A 20666-nucleotide genomic window follows, 5' to 3' on the forward strand; every position below is an offset into this window, starting at 1 on the left:
AGGGTCTCCGGGAGGAGATGAGCTAGTCAGGGTGCGATGTAACAACGATGAAACATACAACTTTTCTGTAGTTCCTAAATCCTTCCTACCCCCACCCCCTACTATCATGATCCCAATTCTACCTTATAATTCTGGCCAGACCAGAGGATGTACACTGGTACAGATAGGAACTGGAGACACGGGGAATCCAGGACAGATGATCCCTTCAGGACCAGTGGTGAGAGTGGTGATACTGGGAGGGTAGAGGGAGGGTGAGGTGGAAAGGGGAAACCAATTACAAGGATTTACATATAACCTCCTCCCTGGGGGACAGACAACAGAAAAGTGAGTGAAGGGAGACGTCCGACAGTGTAAGATATGATAAAATAATAATTTATAAATTATCAAGAGTTCATGAGGGAAGGGGGAGCGGGGAGGGAGGGGGAAAATGAGGAGCTGATGCCAGGGGCTTAGTTGGAGAGCAAATATTTTGAGAATGATGAGGGCAATGAATGTACAAATGTGCTTTACACCATTGATGTATGCATGGATTGTGATCAGAGTTGTATGAACCCTAATAAAATGATTAAAAACCAATAAAGAAAAAAATGACAATAATTCTCACAATCAACATTGATTCAGCACAAAAAATGTGGAATAAATAAATCAGGAGCCCCATACTGATGAAATGACAGCAATAAATCATTTTTGTTATTAAAAAAAAGTACTTGAATACCCAACCATCAATGCTCTAGCCGTTCGTGCGATGAAATGAACTTGCTATTGGCCGTTTTGACTTGTCCGTCATTTGGTTTACCACCCCTAGAGCGACACAGTCCAGGGGAATGGTGTTGCGTTCATCGTCATAAAGAATATTTCACGTCTCTTCTGACGTACAATGCTCTCAGTGACAGGATGATTCATACACCAACAAGGAAGACCAGTTAATATGACTACTAACTCAAATCTAGGCATCAACTACCAATGCTGACGATTAAGAAACTGAAGATAATTTTCTGCAGTTTGAAATTGATCAAATGTGCAATCAAGATCCATTGATAAGTATGGTGACTGGAATGCAAAAGTTGGAAACATGGCAATAGAAACTAAGTTGAAGGGCACATGACAGAAATTTGCAAGACTTCACCACGTATTCATTGGAAATAGAATCTTCAACATTGTAGACAAGCAACCAGGTCTGTTGGCAGATAGAACCCTTAAGAATCCAGCCGACTGCGCCTGTGAGAAGATCAGTGTCATCATTCGGAACAAAGCCAGGGCCGACTATAGAAAAGACAGTCCGTTGCTCACATACATGCAAGTTCCAATCGTTTGAAAAAGTAGCAAAAGTCCACAAGAGCTGAAACACAACCGTGAGCCTGTCCCCCCTAATTTTAGAAAGCAATTTAAGAACAGCTCTAAGGCTAGAGCACTGTGACTGGAGACCAGCTGCGTTACAGGATGATGTCAGACATCGGACACGAAGCAAGCAAAAGCTCATCAGAAAGACCAAACGGGTATCGGAGGAGGCTCTGCAGCGTGCTCATGAGTGCTGAGTAGCCAAACAGAATGGACGGAGTGGCGACGTTGGAAAGCTGAGCGGATTTCAAAGCTGAGCGGTTGAGCAGAGACAGGAAGGGTTCTAGACGGAAGCGTGCCGAGACGTGGGGTTAGGAAATCAGACGGGAAGAGCATGCGCAGCCGTTGTCCGCCTCAGAGAGCCAGCGGAAGACAAGCCGGCACTGTGGATGGCATCTGCAAGGGCGAGAAAGGGTGGAAGGAATATACAGGGTCGCTGTTCCGAAAGGAACTGCTCGGCGTGGATTCAAGGCAGGAGGTGGCGTGTGCCCGAGCTGACGGTGCTGTAGGGAGCAGTCCGAGCTGCACGGAAGGCGTTCGCCACACGCCCGGCTCCAGGAGTTGACCGGGGACCGCGTGGGCCGCTTGCACAGCTAGATGCGGTGATGGAAGCGCTCTCTCTCTCGCTCTCCTATGCCAAAGTCTCCTGCCAGAGAGCCACCTGGCCAGCTCCCTGGAAGAGATCCAGACCTGTGCCCCTCAGGGAAAGGGGTCCCACAGAATGTAGAAACGAGAGGGCACTGATGTGCAGATCACTTTCAAGGACGCGTTGGCAGGAAGATCACGCCACAGGGAACGGCCAGAACTTAGTTAGATTCAGAGGAGGTTGTGGAACAGAGAGCGTCGTTGCTGGGGTCATAAAAGTCTTTACTGAAAGCAGAGAATACCAGAGAGATTTGCCCATGTTTTATTGACTGTACAGAGGCATTCAATTGCATGGATCATAGCAAATTGTGTTCCCTTTGAGAGGACTCAAAGAGTATAGTTATGGGGAAATTCCAAATCAAAGATTAGGCAACGTTCCCATCCAGCCCTAAATTACAACTATAAGTTATAAAGAAACGAGGTTTTGGAGGTGCAGACAAAGGTCTGTCCTCAGAAGCCCCTAACCTAAGACTGCCACATGGGTGACACTTCCTTAGAGGGAAGGGGTCTGTCCGCCACGTTTTCTTTCTTTTTTGTAAAAGCTTCATTGAAGTATCATTCACATATCATAGGATTCACCCACTTAACAGTGGACGGACAGCAGGTTTGTGTGTTTTGTTTTAGCGTATTCACCAGAGTTACATTCACAATAGATTTTAGAATGTTCAACTCCCTAGTTCCTCCTAACTAGCCCTAACCGTAGGCAACTGCTGTTGGAGACCCACCCTCCCTGGGGAGCCCTGCTCTGCAGAGGCTCCTTCCACCAGGCTGTAGCTTTATTACACAGCATGGCCGGGATGGCTCCTAACAAACTACTAACCTACTTTCTGGCCCTCGAGATTTTCCCATTCTGGACTTTTCAGATAAATGGAGTCACGTGGTGTTTTGTGATTGACTTCTTTCACTTAACATGTTGTTTGCAAGGTTCATCCATGTTGTCGTGTTTTTCAGTACTGCATTCTTTTTACCGCCAAATAATAGCATCCTGAAGATAGACCATACTTCATGTATCCACTTATCAGTTGTAGACTCTTTCTGCTGCTTAGCTCTTATGACAAATCCTGCTCACGTTCCTGTGTAGACATAGATTTTCGTTTCTCTTGCGTGTGTACCATGCCATGCGTGGTGCCTCTTGGAGCCCTGGTGGCCTCGTGGGTTATGGACGGAGCTGCTAATGAAAGGTCAGCAGCTGCTTCTTGGGAGAAAGATGAGGCTGTCTGTCCCTGTCTAGATTTAAAGTCCCTGAAACCTGAAAGGGGCATTTCTATTCTGTCTTAACGACTTACTATGGGTCGGAATCAGCCAATGGCAGTGGGTGTATGATAACTCTATGGTTAATCTCTTGAGAAAGTGCTAAGCACTTTCTAAAGCAATTGTTCCATTTCTCATTGCTCTCGGCAGTCTGTGAGGCCCCCAGTTTCCCCCCATGCCTTTCACTCTTAATGTTTCATATGATTGATAGCAGTGATAATCAGTGATTACTTTGGATGTCTTCATGGCGACTTTAAGAAGTGGGTGTCTTCCCTACTCTAATATAAGTAAAGTAATGGACACAGTTCTCATGGTAAAATATAAAAAACCTTGTTGAACATCTTTCATTTTTGTTTCTTCGCTGGGTCTTAATGTACTACATTATCTCTTGAGAATGGAATGGTGCGATGTTCTTTTAATGACTGCCTATCAAGTACATCTTTTTCCCAGATGAAGGAAGGAACGCCATGTGGAAAATGACTTCAGAGTCTCATCCTGGCCCAGGCTCTTTGGCACATGTCTGCAGTGCGGGCCCGGCTCTCACAATTTGTATTTATTTATCTGTTTATTATTATTATTTGGAGATTTTTAAAAAGTAAACCCCCAAAAAAACAAAACAAAACAAAAGTAAACCCCAGACATCATGTCATTTTGTCCAGAAATGCTTTAGTCTGCACCTCGAACAGATAAGAGCCTTTATTTTTTTATATAACTATTTACATCATGATCTCACATGAACAGTAATTCTTTCATCTTTTCTAATGCCCAGTCTATGTTTGCATTCCCCCTCTAGCTCAAACATGCCTTTCACCCTCAGTTTGAGTGAGTCTGGAGTCAAGCGAGGAAGGTGTGCTCGTTTGGTTGGTTGTCTGCTCTCCTTTCATTTCATCCCCCCCCCACCCCTCCCCTGGCAACGTGTTCTTTTCTGAACAGTGTCGAACTCTGCTTTCGGCTAGTTTCAAGGTTTGTGGGGAAGAGGTGGCCGACGTGTACTACCCCTTTTCCAGATGGGAAAACTAAGGCTCGGTAGGATTAAGTTCGGGGCCCCGGTAGGCAGTGGTCTGTGGTCCGTGGGCGGGCGGGAAGACGCGGCAGCCGCTGCTTCCAAGATTCAGACCAGAATTCCCACCCACTGTCCTGGAGGCGATCCTGTGGTTTCCTGGGTTGTGGAGGTGAGTCTTGGCTACCTTCGGGGGCAATGCTACTGTGTCGTTGGACTCGTTCTGAGTTAGAGTCAAGGTGACGGCCGCCACAGAGTTGGGTTTTGGTTAAGATCAACTACACCAGGCCAGGCTGGGCTTGACTCATTGCGCCCGGAGTTTGGTTGCTGTGAGTCTTGGCAGATAACAGCAACAAGGTTAAGGAACGTAAAAAAAATGACCCAAAACCGAAAAACAGATGAATTAACTTATCCAAAGCTGCCCATTTGAAAATGGCAGAGCCTGGATGTGGACCTTGGCCTCTTGGCTCGCAGCTCACGCTCGCTCTCCTCTGGAATGCCGTCCGTCCGAAGCTTTCCTGTCGTTCCCTGTACGGCCCTGCCCGTGACCACATCTTCTGGACTGCTGGCTTTTTACCTCCCCTGTATCTCAACTTCATGGACCCGCTGATTGCCTTTCCACCCGTGCTTACTCAGGAGAGGCCCTTTCAGCAGTGCCTCTCTCGTCCAGAAAATGCCCCCCAAGGTACAGCTGTTCGGGACTCTGCCCATGCTCCCTGGGATCCCGCCCGTGGACTGCCCGCTTTGGGGAGGAAACAGGCTAACCGCACGGATGGACCCGTTTCGGCCAACTCTCGTCTCTGCTTGGCCATACTGCCTTTTGCTTTACATTCATCAATGTCCTTTCCTATTTCCAGGGCGCCGGAAACCCAACTTTCCCACGCTCCTGCCTTCTGTCTCCCTCTGCTTCATTCACCACACGCCCAGTTCCATTTTTAGTCTAGCTGCTGCTGTTGTACCCACAGGTGTTTCTGAGCCGTGCCATCCTCCCTCCCCCCCCTCCTTTGAGGGCAATGACTTAGTAGAATTCTAGCTACTCCCAGACTTCCTGGTCTGCCTGTGGGCCCTGATGCCCCAGGGGGTGTCCTGCCCCTGAGCCCCAGCCAAATGCCTTTTGTCTCCTGGCATGACATAGCAGTTTCCTCCTCAATTTTCACGGTGACTCACCTTTTAAAAATAGGCTTTGAAAGTAAACGGCTGTCTGGACTGGCTCCCTTTCAGTCACGCGCATTTGGACCTTCTGAAAGAAGCGGTCCTGATGGATTCCTGAGGGATGATTTTCCCTCCCTGACCCCACGCCTCGCTCGATTGCATACCAAGCTGACTGCCCTTAGCTGTCCCCACCCAACTGCAGGGCCTCTCCTAGAGCACCTCATCCCGGCCCAAATCCCACCTCCACACTCTTCCCCAGTTCCCCCAGCCACGCCCCCCGCACCCCGCGACTTTATCTCGCATCTGCACGTGTACAGCAGCTCCTCTAGAGGCCTCTAATACAGCTATTTTTATCTCTGCGTTTTCCCTCGATGGTTTCTAAACTCTTTGATGTCAGAAACCGTGTCTGAACTTTTGTACGGTCTCTTGAGTGCAGTAAGAACTCTATATTTGGTAAATTAAATTAACATCGTAAATCTGAGACGCTTCTTGAAATAAAGTCCACTACACCGTCCACCCTCAGCAACTCATTCAGAGCTGAGTCCTTGCCATCTGAGTAGCGTACAGAAATTGTTCCCCCACACTCAGAGGGGAGCCAGCCGTGTGGCACAGTGGTTCTGTGTTGGGCTGTTAACAGCAAGGTCAGCAGTTCAAAACCACCAGCCTCTCTGCTGGAGAAAGCCGAGACTTTCCACTCCCATGAAGGAGTACAGGCTGGGAACCCGGTCCTGTAGGGTAGCTGTGGGTCGGCATCCCCTGAGGGCTGTGAGCGCGTGTCACACAGACGCCCTCCCAGTGAATAACCCAGTGGCGTTTCTTCGGTCACTAGTTCCCTCTACCTCTTGTCACATTCTGATCCTTGTGATCCATTCTCACCTTCTTCAGCACCCTCTACCCTCACCCTGCCACTTCTTTCACCTGCTTTTCTTGCATTGATCTTTCTTCCATGTCTCCATAAATTAATGGCGACATTTTATTCTCCGTCTTCAGGCTTCTTCTCTCTTTCGCTGCTGTTGGGCGCCATCGAGGTGGCTTCGCCCCATAGCGCCCTTGTGTCCAACAGACAAAGCACTGCTACCCGCGCAACTGGTCCTACGCCTGGGCCCCTGATGCCACCCTGTGCCCACCCAGCTCCTGGAGGGCCTTCCCCTTTGTCCCTGCCCTTCCACTTTGCCAAACATGAGGTCTCTCTCTAAGGACCTGTCTCTCCTGACAGCGTCCACGGTGTGTAAGACGAAGCCTTGCCGTCTTTGTCTCTAAGGAGCCCTCTGGCCTGACTGCGTCCAACACAGATTGGTTTGTCCTTTTAGCAGTCCCTGGTACCTTGAATATTCTTCTCCAGCCCCACAATTCAAATGCATCGGTTCTTCTACAGTCTCCTTTATTCAGTGTTCAACTTTACGTGCATGTGATGCGATGGCGACCAGCATGGCTTGGGTGAGGCTTGCTTCACTTTTCAAAGTAACACCCTTGCTCTCAGTCCTCTAACAAGGCCTGGTGCCGCAGATTCACCTAGTGCACCGCGTCTTTGGCTCGCTCGACTGCTGCTTCGATGACATTGACTCTCACGATGTGATGACCTGCTGGTCCAGCTGTGAGGAGTTGGGTCTTCGTTACATGGAGTTGTCATCCATACTGATTTCCCCCTTTGCTTTTCCTTCATATAGTTTCAGAAATTTCATTTACTCGGGTTTTGTTTGCTTGTGACTCAGATGGGTGGAGAGCAAATTAAGGGACTAGAGATTAGATCCCTCCAGGGTCTAAGCGGTGGAGAAATTGCCATAAGAAAGTGGTGTTCATGTGACCATTACAGTGTCAGTTCTGTTGATGGGCCAGTAAGCCAGCAGCTGAAGGCTTCACCCACAAAGGGGGGCAGAGCTGTCATCCAAGGCCCAAGTCGAGGCCTCTTGCTTCTGGGAGTCACACCCTGTGGGGCAAGTGTGCGTCCCACCTAGATCCAGCCTGGTTTCAGGTGGACCTCTTATGCCCAGTTACCAACAACGATGTGCCTTGTATGAAAGCTGAAGACTGGAGCCTCTTCTCCACTTACTCCACGTCCACATGCTCCAGCGCTTCCTGAGAAAGCACACCTACCACCTATTTGAGGACGCAGCTGCCCCTGACCCACGGAGGTACTTCCAGTTGCCTGCTATGCATGTGCAAGTCAGACAGTGCACAGGAAGATGACAGCAGAAGGTGTGCATGCAAATTACGGTGCTCATGAAGAACTGTGGACCGACAGACATATATATGTCAAGACAATCCTGCGGAGACCACCCGTGGTCCGTCTGCCTACCTGTTGAAGGCCTATTTCTGCCAGTTCTGTGGAAATACACCCATTTAGAAAAATCCTAAAAACACTTAAAAATCAAGCAAGCGGAGGCCTGGAAGTTGGCTAGGCCCACATGAGACAGTAAAAGGAGAGTCTGAGCTGCAGGTCAACAAGACTCGTGGGAGCTGAGGCAATGGCAACCCCCTAGGCCTCTGGGAACAAGAGGCTCAGTGGTGTAGCTAGCTGTCTGCCACAGAGTGTAGAAGTGGGAGAACATTCTGGATCTAAGGCACCTCTCCAAGGTGTCTGGCTGCCCTTAACAGCCACGTTGTGAGTCTCCTGTGAACGTGATCTCGGGGCCCCCGTCAAGGTGGGCTCCTAGCCTCCCAATAGTGGCTCCTATTTCTTCGTTGGTGTCTCCTACCACCTGCCTCAGCATCTCTTTACATCCCATTCCAGATCTCCAAAATGTAGATCCTGCCTGCCTTCTCAAGGCATGCAGATTGTGTTCCTCTGGGTCAGAGGCCCGCCCGTGGTCCAGTTAGCACTGGCAGAGGAGAGGCGGCGACATGTGATGGAGACCCCATCCCACCCGAGCAAGAGCCCACATGTATTTGTCTGAGCCCCACCTTTGGGTATGGTCCTTCTCCTGTAGCTCTCGGGTTCACAGCCAGTCACGAAGCCCTCTAAGTTCATGTTTGCTTTCCGTCCTTTTTTCCAAAAAGAGAAGACCCAGTTCCACTGGCCCCTGCCTTGTTCAGGCAGCTCCCACCTCTTCCAGGGAACACTGGGCCCTCTCCTCATTGACAGCCCTGCCTACGCTCGCTCTCCCCTAACGTGCCTTTTACTCTGCTGCCAGAGTTAGCCGTTTTGTTTCCACATCGCGGCCAAGCCTGTATTGAGACATACAGATCCGATCCCATGATCCCCTGGTGTTAAGCAGAGCTCAGTGTTGTTCTTGAGCTAGAATCGACATTTTATCCTGGCTTCCGAGGCCCCTCCGGACCTGGCTCCTGTGTGCTTCTTAGTAACTTCTTTCCCCGCCTTCCTTTGCTCCCCGCCCTGTTCCCAGCCTCTGTCTGCTCCGCGAGGGCCCCAAGGTTGCTCCCCTTAGCTTCCTTCTGCCATGCACTCACTCCAGACCTCCCCTAGCTGACTCAGGTCTCAGCCCAGCCGTCTCTTCTTCCAGGAAGCTCTCCATAAGCACCCTAACATCGTCTGCTGTTATCACCTTGCCCACCGCTGCATGGTTGAATAATCTTCAGCCCCTTCTCCAGCGATTTTGTCCATTTATTTGTTCACCGTTTCTACGACCTCCCTGACAAAACTGGAACTCCCTTGAAGAAGTCAGGAACATTCTTGTTCTTGCTCACCATTGTGAGTGAGCCTGAAGAGCGGGGGTCCTCAGACTACGGCCCGCGGGCCACATGCGGCCCACTGAGGACATTGATCTGGCCCGCCGGGTGTTTTTGCCCCATTTGGTTTTTTACTTCAAAATAAGATATGTGCAGTGCGCATAGGAATTTGTTCATAGTTTTTTTAAACTTTAGTCCGGCCCTGTGATGGTCTGAGGGACAGTGAACTGGCCCCTGTTTTAAAAGTTTGAGGACCCCTGCTGTAGAGAATAAACCCCCCAACCAGACCCACGGTCACTGAGTTGAGTCTGACTCTCAGCAACCCTGTATAGAGTTTCCAAGACTGCCAGTCCTTACAGGACAAACAGCCTGTGGGTCAGCTGGTGGTCTGACCCACGGCTTGGTGTGGAGTCGTCTGCAGGCTGTGAATGAACAGCAGACTCCCTCGCCCCTCTGATTTCCGTTTGTGTGTGTGTTGTTTAGCTTTAGATGTGTTGCAGGCTGCTCAAGGGAGCATTTCTCTTTCTTTCCCCCACTTGTTCTACACCTGGGGCTCACACATGGTGGATAACAGATGTGTGTCGGCTCTATACTGTGGCAGGTAGCCCCCCGCATGCCGTTCGTTGGCCGCATAATTTGAGCTCTGGAAAGTTGTCCAGTGGCTGGAAAGACGGAGCCCGTCCTCGTTTATTCCCCTGCAGGAACCAGACTCAGGAAACATCTGACCGCCATAAAGACTTCCCGTCGTGCTGGGTTCCTCGTGAGCACACCGCGTGCAGCACGGCTCTGCTGCGCTGTGCGCTGGAATTCGGTCTGGTCCCTGCACAGCACACCACATGGCTGCCTCCGGCCTGAAAGCCTGGACGAGCCGGAGCCTGGGCTGCTGGACATGAAAATGACCTGTTTGTTACCCCGAGAGGGAGAAGGCCGCAGAGTCTCGCTCAGTAGCCTGCTAAGCAAATGTCCCAATTGATTGACTATGGAGATCTTCCTCTAGCTGTCAGAATGGTTTATAGCTGAAGTTGTCTTAATATTCTTTAGCGCAAACACCAGTAATGAAAGGCCAGACATGATTTATACATCTGTGTCTTTAAACTTTAAAGCAAAATGTATCACGATGCCAACTTCCATCTGAAATGTCTGCCATCGCACTGGGATCTTCTGCCCTAAAGACCCGTGTTTTGGGGACCCACACTCCCCTTAACACTGGAAATAATATTTTAAAGGCTTTGCGTTGTTAGTCCTTGCCCCTGCTGACCCTCATCACACTTTATGTTTATTTAAAATGTCTATTAACTCCTTTCCCCCCGGGCACAGGGCAAAGGTGAGCTCTTCAGACAGCGTCGTCTTTCTTCTGCGGCACCTCCGCTGGGTTTCTACCACCACGAACCTGGTGGCTGGTTAGCAGCCTAAGGCCTAACCCGCTGCACTCTACGCACTCGATCCTGTTTGTGGATGGGAGGGAAGAAGGAAGGAAAAACAGAACGGGAGACCCAGTCACTTAGGAATTGTTGAATAAGGAAGCCCATTGCGAACCTTGCCCCCCTCTGCCCTGGTTCCGTGACTGAGAGGTTGAAGCCCTAGAGCTGGATTAAAGTGTTTTGTTTTTGTTTTTTTTAAAAATATTTCCCCCTCTGAGGATGCAAATAATACATATTCATGCTGGAAAGTCTCCAAAAATATGGAGAATAAACATTACCTGTGATTTTGCCACCCGGAAACCATCAGGGTTAAATTAGCATGTGGAGCCTAGCCTTTCCATCTCACCTTCTTGCATTTAGACTGGAGTTTGGAGGCGGCCCTCGAGGATTGTGCGCGAACACAAAGAGGGAAGTTTGCAGTGGCAAGGCACTTGCTGCCGCAGTAGGAGTGTGGTCTGCTGCTGGGGTCCTTGCGCACGCGGGGCTGCTGTCTGCTCCGCAGGCCTGTGCCCATCGTCTCCAGGTGACTGGGAGCTCACCCAAGCAGCTCACCCACCCTCTTCTCATTCCTCCAGGGCTGAGGCTCTCTGTGCGCACGATTTTCTCTTCCTTGGCAGGAGCGCGGGGACCTTTTTCCTGCCAAGGACCTTTTAGATATTTACGAGATCACTTACAGGCCATGCTGGCCAAACATGCAATGAGCTCATCTTTAATGTGAGGGCTGTAGGAGGAGGCCTGGGGTGCAGTGGTTACATGACCCACATGGTCAGGTCGCTGTGAGTCAGCACTGACTCCACCGAAGGCGGTGAGTTTGGCTGGTCGATTTGATGCCTACTGGAGCTCCATGGCATAGTGGTGATGTGTAGGGCTGCTAGGTCTGCAGTTCAAAACCACCAGCTGCTGCAGGAGTGAGAGACGAGGTTTCTGTTTCTCTAAAGAGTTATAGTCCTGGAAACTCACAGGGGCAGTTCTACCCTTCCTGTAGGGCCACTGAATCAGCATCGACTCAATGGCAGTAAATTTGTTCTCTTGGTGAATGTAATGACCAAGGAGCCCTGTGGCACAGTGGTGTACAAGTTGGGCTGCTGTCCACAAGATCAGCAGTTTGAAACCACCAGCTGCTCCCGAGGAGAAAGACGAGACTTTCTACTCCCATACAGGGTGACAGTCTTGGAAACCACAGGGTCAGTTCTCTCCTGTCCTGTAGGGTCACTATGGGTCAGAATGGACTCCGTACCAGTGAGCTTGAGACTATGGCAGCTAGGAGCTCTAGTGGGATAGTGGTTATGTGTTGGGCTGCTAACCTCAAGGTCAGCAGTTTGAAACCATCAACCGCTCCTGAGGAGGAAGACAAGGCTTTCTACTTTGCTAAAGAATTACAGCCTCTCTACAAGTGGCAGCTGACTCAGTGGCCGTCAGAGAGAACGTGACAGTTGGAACACCCTCTCTGTGGTGAGGTATGGGGTAGCAGCTGGCACTGATGATTTTGTGTGCCTTTTATGGCCTGGGGCTGGACATCCCAGCCCTGCCCGAGGGTGGGACCAGGCTTGACTCCCCAAAGTATCACAGTAAGGACAGGTGAAGATTGACTAAGAACTCCTTTCCTCAACCTGTGAGACAGGACTCCGATGGCGTCACCTTTGAGGGAAAGAAAGGATATTATTTATTTCATTGCTTTGTTGAATAAAAATAAAGACAAGTAAGACAATCCTCGTCCTCAGGGGGCTTTGCCCTTTGTGAGCATAAAGAGAAGCAAGCAAGGATGGCCACAGGGTGTCAGTGGGCATGATAAAAGTGCTACCAAATGCCTTGCTGTCATCTTATTTCTGAAGCATAGTGACTCAGTAGGCCAAGGTCTCCCATCTTTCTCCTAGGGAGCCTCTGGTGGGCTTGTCCCACCGACCTTACAGGTAAGCAGTCCAGCACTTGCCCAACAGCGTGTCCCCCCCCCCAGCATCTTATTAGAAATACTGTGATGGCCTGCTGCTCGCAGAGGGAGCAGAGATGGCTTTGTGCAGACGGAGCAGTCACGGAGTTGGGCCTGAATGGGAAACCAGTTTATGGGGCAAGTGTGTCCAAGACCTGAGTTTCCAAAATCTTTGAGGAGACGGAAGTAGTTTGGCATACCTGGACATGATATATATCCAAAGTGACTAGCCAGGGGGGAAAATGACGAAGATCTTGAACGTCGGCGTGGAACTTGATCTGAAGTTGTCGTCGTCCGGTGCCATTAGTCCCAACCCATAGCTGCCCCTTTGCACACCCGAACAAAGCACCGCCCGGTCCTGCACTGCCCCCCCGCCCCCCATTGTTCTTATCCACGAGCCCATCATTGCAGCCTCTGGGCCAGTGCATCGCTGCCCCTGCACTTCACCAACCACGAGGCCCTCCTCCAACGTGCCCAAAGTCTGTGAGACGAAGTCTTGCCGTCCTTGCCCCTAAGGAGCACTCGGGCCCCACGTCTCCCAAGGGAGACGTGTCTGTCCTTTCAGCAGTCTGTGGACCTTTCAGCCTGCTTCTCCAGCACCGCACTTGCAGCGGCGCTGCCTTTGCTGTATCGACCGTGAGAAACCACTGATGGCCTTTCATAAAAAGACTGAGACGTAGCTGGGCACGCTTTCAGAAAACTCACACAGTGCACTAAAGGATGAATGGAAGCAGGCTATGTTGGAAGCAGGGGTGTGGTTGGAGGATTTTCAAAAGCAATCCCAGCAGAAGAGGCTCAGCCAAGGTCCAGAATGGAGACAGCGATTCTCAGCTGCCTGGGCTGGGGATGGAGACGGAGTGCCTGCCTGCAATGGCTGCCCGGGAAGGGATGGAAATGCTCTGAGGTTGAACTCTGCTGGTGGCTGTGCAGCTCTGTCCACTTTCTACAAGTCACTGAATTGCACACTTGAGACGAGTGAGTTTTGTGGATGTAAATGACACGTCAATAGAGCTGAGTGTGTTTGTTGGTGAGAGAGCAGAGGGATCTCCTCTGAAGGACAGTGGCATTGAGAAGACACAGCGAGGAACATTGATAGAAGCTAGACTTCAACAACCTATCTGTAGCACTATGTTTCCCTTTCTTTTGTATATTGTCCCTGTTTGGTTACATACCGTATATACTCGTGTAGACGCCGAGTTTTTCAGCACATTCTTTATGCAGTTTTTGTGGTAAAAGAGGTGCCTCGACTGATATTTGGGGTGCCTTATACTGGAGTATATACGGTAAACAGTTATTGGGTGACTTTTCTTGTTCTTTCTGTAGTGGCTCCGAGCTGGAGTCACTGAATAACAGCAGCAGCAACAATGTAATCTCAAGGACAGGGATCTGGCCTGCGAGGGTAGGGCCTTGCTTTTCTTGTTTGTTGCAGTATCTCGAAGTCCCTAGACAGCTAGCTAGAAGCTCAATAAATGGCTACAGTGCGGTAGCATGCATGGATGGATTTGGACACTGGATTTTCTATAGTTCTGTTGACATGTGATTCACGCGTCCGGCTCACTAGTTGAACTGCATCACAAGGAGTTGTGCAGTCATTGGGCACTGGGTCTTTCCACGGTGCCCTTTCTCGTTTGGGCATTGGCTCTCAGGAGGGAGCTCAGGCCCCTCTTGCCTTCTCCCCGTGTCACTTCAGTAGACGCCCCATGGCATGCATCTTCTGCACTAACTTCCCCCCGCCTGCATGATGCTTTCCCTTTCTCTGACTTCTGCATCTTTCTGTACCCTCAGAGGCCACTTTGAGTCTGTTTTGGAAGAAATAATACAGTAAACAAATGAATATGCTGCCAGGAGAAAGGAAAGGTCAGAGGGGAAACGTCATTGCCTGGTGTCAGATGCAAGAGGGAAGCTTTATTTTGCTGTCTTCATTTTCTTTTTATTACCAAGGGCGGGGGGTGTGCTCCAATTTGGCAGGAAATGCCTCTGAAGAATGGGGGGCCTGGCCCTGGCCCTCCCGGTGGCAAGAGCTGGGCTCGCAGGGGCGGTTGGGGCGTGCAGCGAGGCCCGCCCTGGGTTTGGCAGAGCCAGTGGGGAGCTTGTGCTGGTTTTGTTTGCTCTTTTGATCCTGAGGAGGAGGAAGCAATGACCTTGTCCTCTTGTGTTGCAGATTCAGTGGTTCTTACCTTTGACTCCGCTGGACAAACACTAGGCTCAGGTACCAATCCTCCCCCCTCTGTCATCTGTTCCACTCTCAACATGGGCCATCCTGCAGTGGAGCCCCAGGTGGGGTGGGGGGGTGCGGGTCTGGGGAGGGCCATGCGGTGTTTTGGAACTTCTGGAAACGCCTTCTCCGGAAGCCTTTCCAGTGACTCACTGGGGCCCAGGCTGCCCCATGGGACACGGCATCCAGTTCCTTTAAGCGCTGTCTGGATGGTTGGCTTTAGATGCCTCGTTCAGAGTGGCCCGGACTCCTGTGCACAGGCACCGTTGTCCTTGCATACGTCCCTCTCAAAGGACACTGAGCCCCCCCAAGCTCGGGGCATACTCCTGGAGTAGGCGCCCACCAGGACTCGCCGCAGAATGCCTGGTTGGTGAGAGCCTTGCGCTGTGCTGAGGATGTACGCCCCGCTACGCCCCACGTTCTCCCAGACACACACACGCCCTCCAGGCGAGAGCGCTGTGCTTTGCCCTGGGCTCTCGCAGGCAGACCCTCAGCCACGCGCCCCGGGGCCCCGAGTAACCCAGCCTCCAAGGAGCTTGACGTGCCCGGGCCTGCGGCCCTCGACCAGCTGCGCACGCCGTGTGTTGGCAGTGAGCAGGGAGAGCCCGGGAGGCCCCCATTCCTCTGTCCTGTGCGAAGAGCGTCTCGGGGCCTCAAGCCTGAGGGTCTTTCTTTCTCCCCTCTAACACTGGGAGACTTTATGTCAATTTCTTCAGCATTAGTGTGAATCTGTTCTCACTTTGTACAACAGTCATCCACGCATGGCAGTTTCAGAAACACACTCTCAATTGCATTCGATGGCACACATCTTGTGACAGCAAGAATGTTTACACATGTCTGAAAACGTCCTCAGATAGATAGCTTCCTAAGTAGTTCTTGTTTCCCTACAACCATTTTATCGTTCACACACCATACAACCCAGATAGTTCAGTCACATCAAGAAGAGTTGTATGATCAGTTTTAGGACATTTTCTTCTTGTGTATAATCATCATTACTAGCTCCCCATTATCCTACTACCCTCCCCCCCACCACCCCTGCCATGCCCACAAGAAACCATTAATCGAGTTACTGTCTTGGGCTTTGAGAATAACAAAGTAAAACAGATAAAAACCTCAATGGAAAGGAAGTAAAAATACTAAAAAAAAAACTAGAACAAATTTAAATAAGGGAGATGAGATGATAGGGTACTAAATTGTACCCAACTGCACCTGCAACAGTCCGCACGTGAGCAGTGAGGATGAGCAGGCTGAATGCCAGGGAGGGTTTGCAGCTTCTTGTGGGCAGTTAATCCACTTTTCTCTTCTTGAAAGCAATAGACTGATATTTCACAACCTAGCTAGAGGCTCATGCCATGTGGATAAAGGGAAAGGTGTCCAATGACTGTCATCCACCCGCCCCCTCCCCCCCAACCAGAACCAAACTCACTGCCATTGAGTCGATGCTGACTCCCACCCAGCGTGACCCTACAGGACAGGGTAGAACTGTCTCGGGGAGTTCCTGAGACTGTAACTTTAGGGCAGTAGGAAGCCGTGTCTTTCTCCCAAGAAGCTGCTGGTTCTTTTGCAAGGCTGACCTTGCAGGTATCACCCACGGTAGGTCAGCAGGGCCCCTTGGGTACACTCACAGAGGCCACTGTTCCTGTCTGCCTCGCCGTGCTGACACTGTGCTAGATGCTTGATACATGTTTGGGTGACCCCTTCAGATAGCTTTGCCAGGCAGATAGTGTATTTATAAATCATAAAGAAACGTATGCTCAAAAATGGTGAAGTAATCTGCCCAGGGCCACCCACCTCTCACTCGGGATCCCTTGCATTCTTCATTGCCATCTTTCCGGAGGGAAGCAGAAGTCACTACGATAGAATGCACGAATGGAAAGAGTTCTTAGACAGAAACAAAAACTTGCCTATTCATTGAGGAAGAGACTGACCGTAAAGTTAAGAAAGTCTGTTCATCCAGAGATGCCATTAAGAGAGGACGAGAAGGGAATCTAGAATGAGAACAGCTATTTATGACACGGTCAACAGAGTGTGCTTATAGAACATATACAGAGCTATGGAAACCAATAGGAACAAAAGAAATAATCTAGTAGCGAAACTCACAAAAGACCCTAACAGGCACTTCCCAAAAGCGGAGACAGAAACGGCAGTGAAACTATAGAAATGGTGGCCCAGCCCTCGGATTTCCTTGACTGCAGATTCGTGGACGTCCCGAGGAAATCGGCATTGTCCACAGTCATACCAGCCGTTACATGAAGCAAGAAACCAAGCAGCTATTGTTAATTATTGTATGCTCCATTGTTATAGGAAATTACAGGCTAGGCTGTAATAAATTATCTTATAGCAAAAACAAGACACCACAGAACTATAGAAATGTTGCTTCCATTAGAAGCACCAAACCCACTGCCTGCCGGTCAACCCGACTCCTAGAAACCTAATATAGGGGTTTCCAAGACTCAGTCTTTATGAGAGCCAAAGGTTTTGACTCACCAACATTACCAACTCTAGTGGACAGCAGCCTTATGCCTAACCCACAGTGCCATCAGGGCTCCTGGGAAACCCTAATTAGAGTCACTGTGATTGAACCAATGTTTGCCTACCAGAAGAGCAAAACTCTAAACAGTGGGTTGAGACCCCTTTGGGGGTCGAATGACCCTTTCACAAGGGTTGCCTGATACATAACAGTAGCAAAATTACAGTTATTGAAGTAGCAACAAAAATAATTTTATGGTTGTGGGTGTCCCACAACATGAGGAACTGTATTAAAGGGTCACAGCATTAGGAAGGTGGAGAACCACTGTTCTTAAGAGTTTGACAAGCCCTATGTTGACGGTGTGGTGCAGTGGAAATTCTTGAATCTCCACTAATTTGGCAAAAAAAACCTCTGGCAGTTTCTACGTAACTTTGAATATGCACAAACTATGAGCCAGTACTTCCTCTCGTAGGAATATTTCCAAGAGAAATACATGCTTGTGCATATTAGGTGTTCTGTATAGGAAAGAACACTTGGTGGCACAGTGGGTTATTAAAGTGCCTGGCTGCTAACCACAAGGTTGGTAGTTCAAGCCCAAAGCTGCTCCACAGGAGAAAGTCTGCTCTCCTAGTGGACAGTTCTACCCCGTCCCATAGAGCTGCTGAGTCATAATAGGCTGGATGGCAGTGGGTTTGGTTTGGGGGCTTATATGTACAAGATGCAGGTATATCAGTATATTCATAAAAACACTGTACATAATCCAAATACCTAGCAACAGTAGAATCGATAGGTAAACTGGGTTATGTTTATATAATTAGCATGGCATATCAGTAAAATTGTGCAAACTACAGACAGATGCAAAACAGGAATGTAAAAGATGTTGTTGGGTGCAAAAAACAGTCAGACAAAATAGAATATATGCTGTATGTTCATATAAAGTTCCAAACCAGGAAGATGAAATTGGATCTGTTGAGATGCTTAATGAGGAGCACTAGTAGTGTAATGGGTTATGTGTTGGGCTGCTAACCACAAGATCAGCAGTTCAAATCCACTAACCACTCCTCTGGAGAAAGATGAGCTTTCTTCTCCTGTAGATTTATAGCCTCAGAAACCCACAGGGGCAGTTGGACTCCGTCCTCCGGTCTCTCAGTCAGGTCGGCTCAACAGCAGTGGGCTTTTGGTAGACCTAGGATTAAGTACTACAATGATCAAGTAAAGTAGGGAAGAGACTCCCATCATCGAATGGCTGAGTTCCAACAGCAGGAGGAAGGAGAATGACTGACATCCGCCGTGGAGGCTTGTGGCCGTAGTGGCCCCGGCAGCCGTGGGTCTGGCAAGCACCTACAACTCAGACCTTCCTCTCTGATGAGGGCACCCGTGGCCCCCACAAGAAGGGTGACGTCTAGTTGCCTTTCCCCCTCTCTGCCTTCCAGTCTGTGAAATGCTGGTAACTAAAGTCCGAGCCCTTTGATCAGAGGTCCAGAAAGGACAGGAGAGGAAATAGAGAGTCGCTCAGTAAAACAGCCCCACAAAGTTGTTCATGAACTTCCGGGCTCACTTATCGTAAGCTGTGCACATTCGTGTCTGATCTAAAGACGTTGAGAGTTGAACTAAAGACAGACCACCATCACGGTCCAAGATGGGACACTGGGTGACTCACACACCAGCTTAGGAAAGGGGATTGATATTGAACACCATGGTCCACAGTCCATGTGATTCCTGCCTGGTCGAAGTCTGGTTGACTGAAACCAAAAAATATCAGAAATATTTTCTTCTAAAACAGAAGTATCAGAAGCCGCCGCAGGATTTAAGGAAGACCTACGGTCTCATACACAGTCTTCAAAGTGCCTAGGATACGCTTCAAAACTAAGCATCACAGGCAGAACCAAGGTAATGTCAGCTTGCATAGGAGGGGACAACAGGTGCCAAGGCTGAGCTGGCACAGATGTTGACTAACTTGACAAAAATTGTAAAGCAGCAATTATAAAAATGCACCACCAAAGAAATAACGAAAGTGCGCCAAGCAGGAAGAACAAGCCCTCTTGAAGGAAAAGGAGCTGTAACAAGTCCTCTCCAGTGCTGGAAGGTCAGCGCATCCCCTTTAGCATAAGCCTAGCAAGACTAGAGCGTCTACTGTTAGTGCTTCACTTTAGCCTCTTGTTGTGGGTCTGGACCGTATCTGTAAGGCAAGCAAACGAAGCATAAAAATGATATAAGCATTAGAGAAAAGGAAACAGTCACTATTTGCAGATGATAAATAAGTGTACTTAGAAAACCAACAAAAACCTGCAAGATAATTATTTAAATTAATAAAAGTTTAGCTAGAATGTTGGATATCGGAATCAATGGATAAATATTATTTGCATTTCTATTAGCAAAAACCACTAGTGAAATGTATAAAGGATAAAAACCCGCCATATTTAAAATAGCATTAAAAATATAAAATACATAGGAATACATCTAAACAAAAATGTTATACCTTTATAAAAATATTATAAAGATCTTAGTTTTCTCTTCCTGAATTTTCCTATTGAAATAATTGAATAAAAAAGATTGACCATCAAGGTCAATGTAACCAAGAGGAATTACTGAAACCCAAATGAAGGCTCAGCATAATAGTGGGACAAGAGGAAAGTCAAAGGAAAGAGCTAGGAGGCAAAGGGCATTTATAGAGGTCTAAATACAGGTATGTGCATATGTAAACATTTATATGTGACAATGGGGAAATATATCGATGTTCATTTATGTTTAAAGGTTTACTATTAAGGCAGCAGATGGACATTGGGCCTTTACTCAATCCTCCCTCAATGCGAGAACTCTATGTTCCAATAACCCACCATTCCGTGATGCTCACCTTCCCGACACGATTGCCGAAGACAAACGGGTGCATAAGCAAATGTGGTGAAGAAAGCTGATGGTGCCCAGCTATCAGAAGATATAGCGCCTGGGGTCTTAAAGGCTTGAAGATAAACAAGTGGCCTTCTAGCTGAGAAACACAAAACCCACATGGAAGAGGCACGCCAGCCTGTGTGATCACGAGGTGTCCATGGGATCAGGCTTCAGACATCAAAGAACAAAAAAATCCTATCATTGTGAACGAGGGGAGGGTGGAGTGGAGACCCAAAGCCCATCTGTAGCCAACTGGACATCCCCCTACAGAAGGGTAGTGGGGATGCCGAGTCAGTCAGGGTGCAGTGTAGCAATGATAAAACATACAACTTTCCTCTGTTCTTCAATGCTTCCTCCCTTGCTCTCCCCTCACCCCCCCCACTATCATGACCCCAGTTCTACCTTACGAATCCTGCTAGACCAGAGCATGCACACGCGTACAGATCAGAGCTGGCAACACAGGGAATCCAGGACAGAGAAACCCCTCAGGACCAATAATGAGAGTAGTGATACCGGAAGGGGAAGGGGAAGGTGGGAGGGGGGGAGAAAAGGGGAATGGATCACAGTGATCTCCCTATAACCCTCTCCCAGGGGAATGGACAACAGAAAGTGGTGAAGGGAGACATCGGTCAGTGTAAGACATGAAAAAATAATAAGAGTTTATAAATCAAGGGTTCATGAGGGAGGGGGGATGAGGAGCTGATACCATGGGCTCAAGTAGAAAGCAAATG

General features: G+C 49.1%; 1 protein-coding gene across 3 annotated transcripts in view; it reads left to right on the forward strand.

Annotated features, from left to right (window-relative positions):
• Positions 1 to 20666, forward strand: part of ST3GAL3 (ST3 beta-galactoside alpha-2,3-sialyltransferase 3) — a 239393-nt gene that overhangs the window by 87520 nt on the left and 131207 nt on the right. For 2 of the 3 annotated variants that reach the window (XM_075555100.1, XM_075555110.1), the window contains exon 3: positions 14523 to 14570. The exons of the other annotated variant lie outside the window; for it this stretch is intronic. In XM_075555100.1, the coding sequence (XP_075411215.1) occupies positions 14523 to 14570 (48 nt within the window). The remainder of the gene's footprint in view (positions 1 to 14522; positions 14571 to 20666) is intronic. 3 annotated transcript variants of the gene reach the window in all.

The sequence above is a fragment of the Tenrec ecaudatus genome, chromosome 1, assembly GCF_050624435.1.
Source record: "Tenrec ecaudatus isolate mTenEca1 chromosome 1, mTenEca1.hap1, whole genome shotgun sequence".
Lineage (NCBI taxonomy): Eukaryota > Metazoa > Chordata > Mammalia > Afrosoricida > Tenrecidae > Tenrec > Tenrec ecaudatus.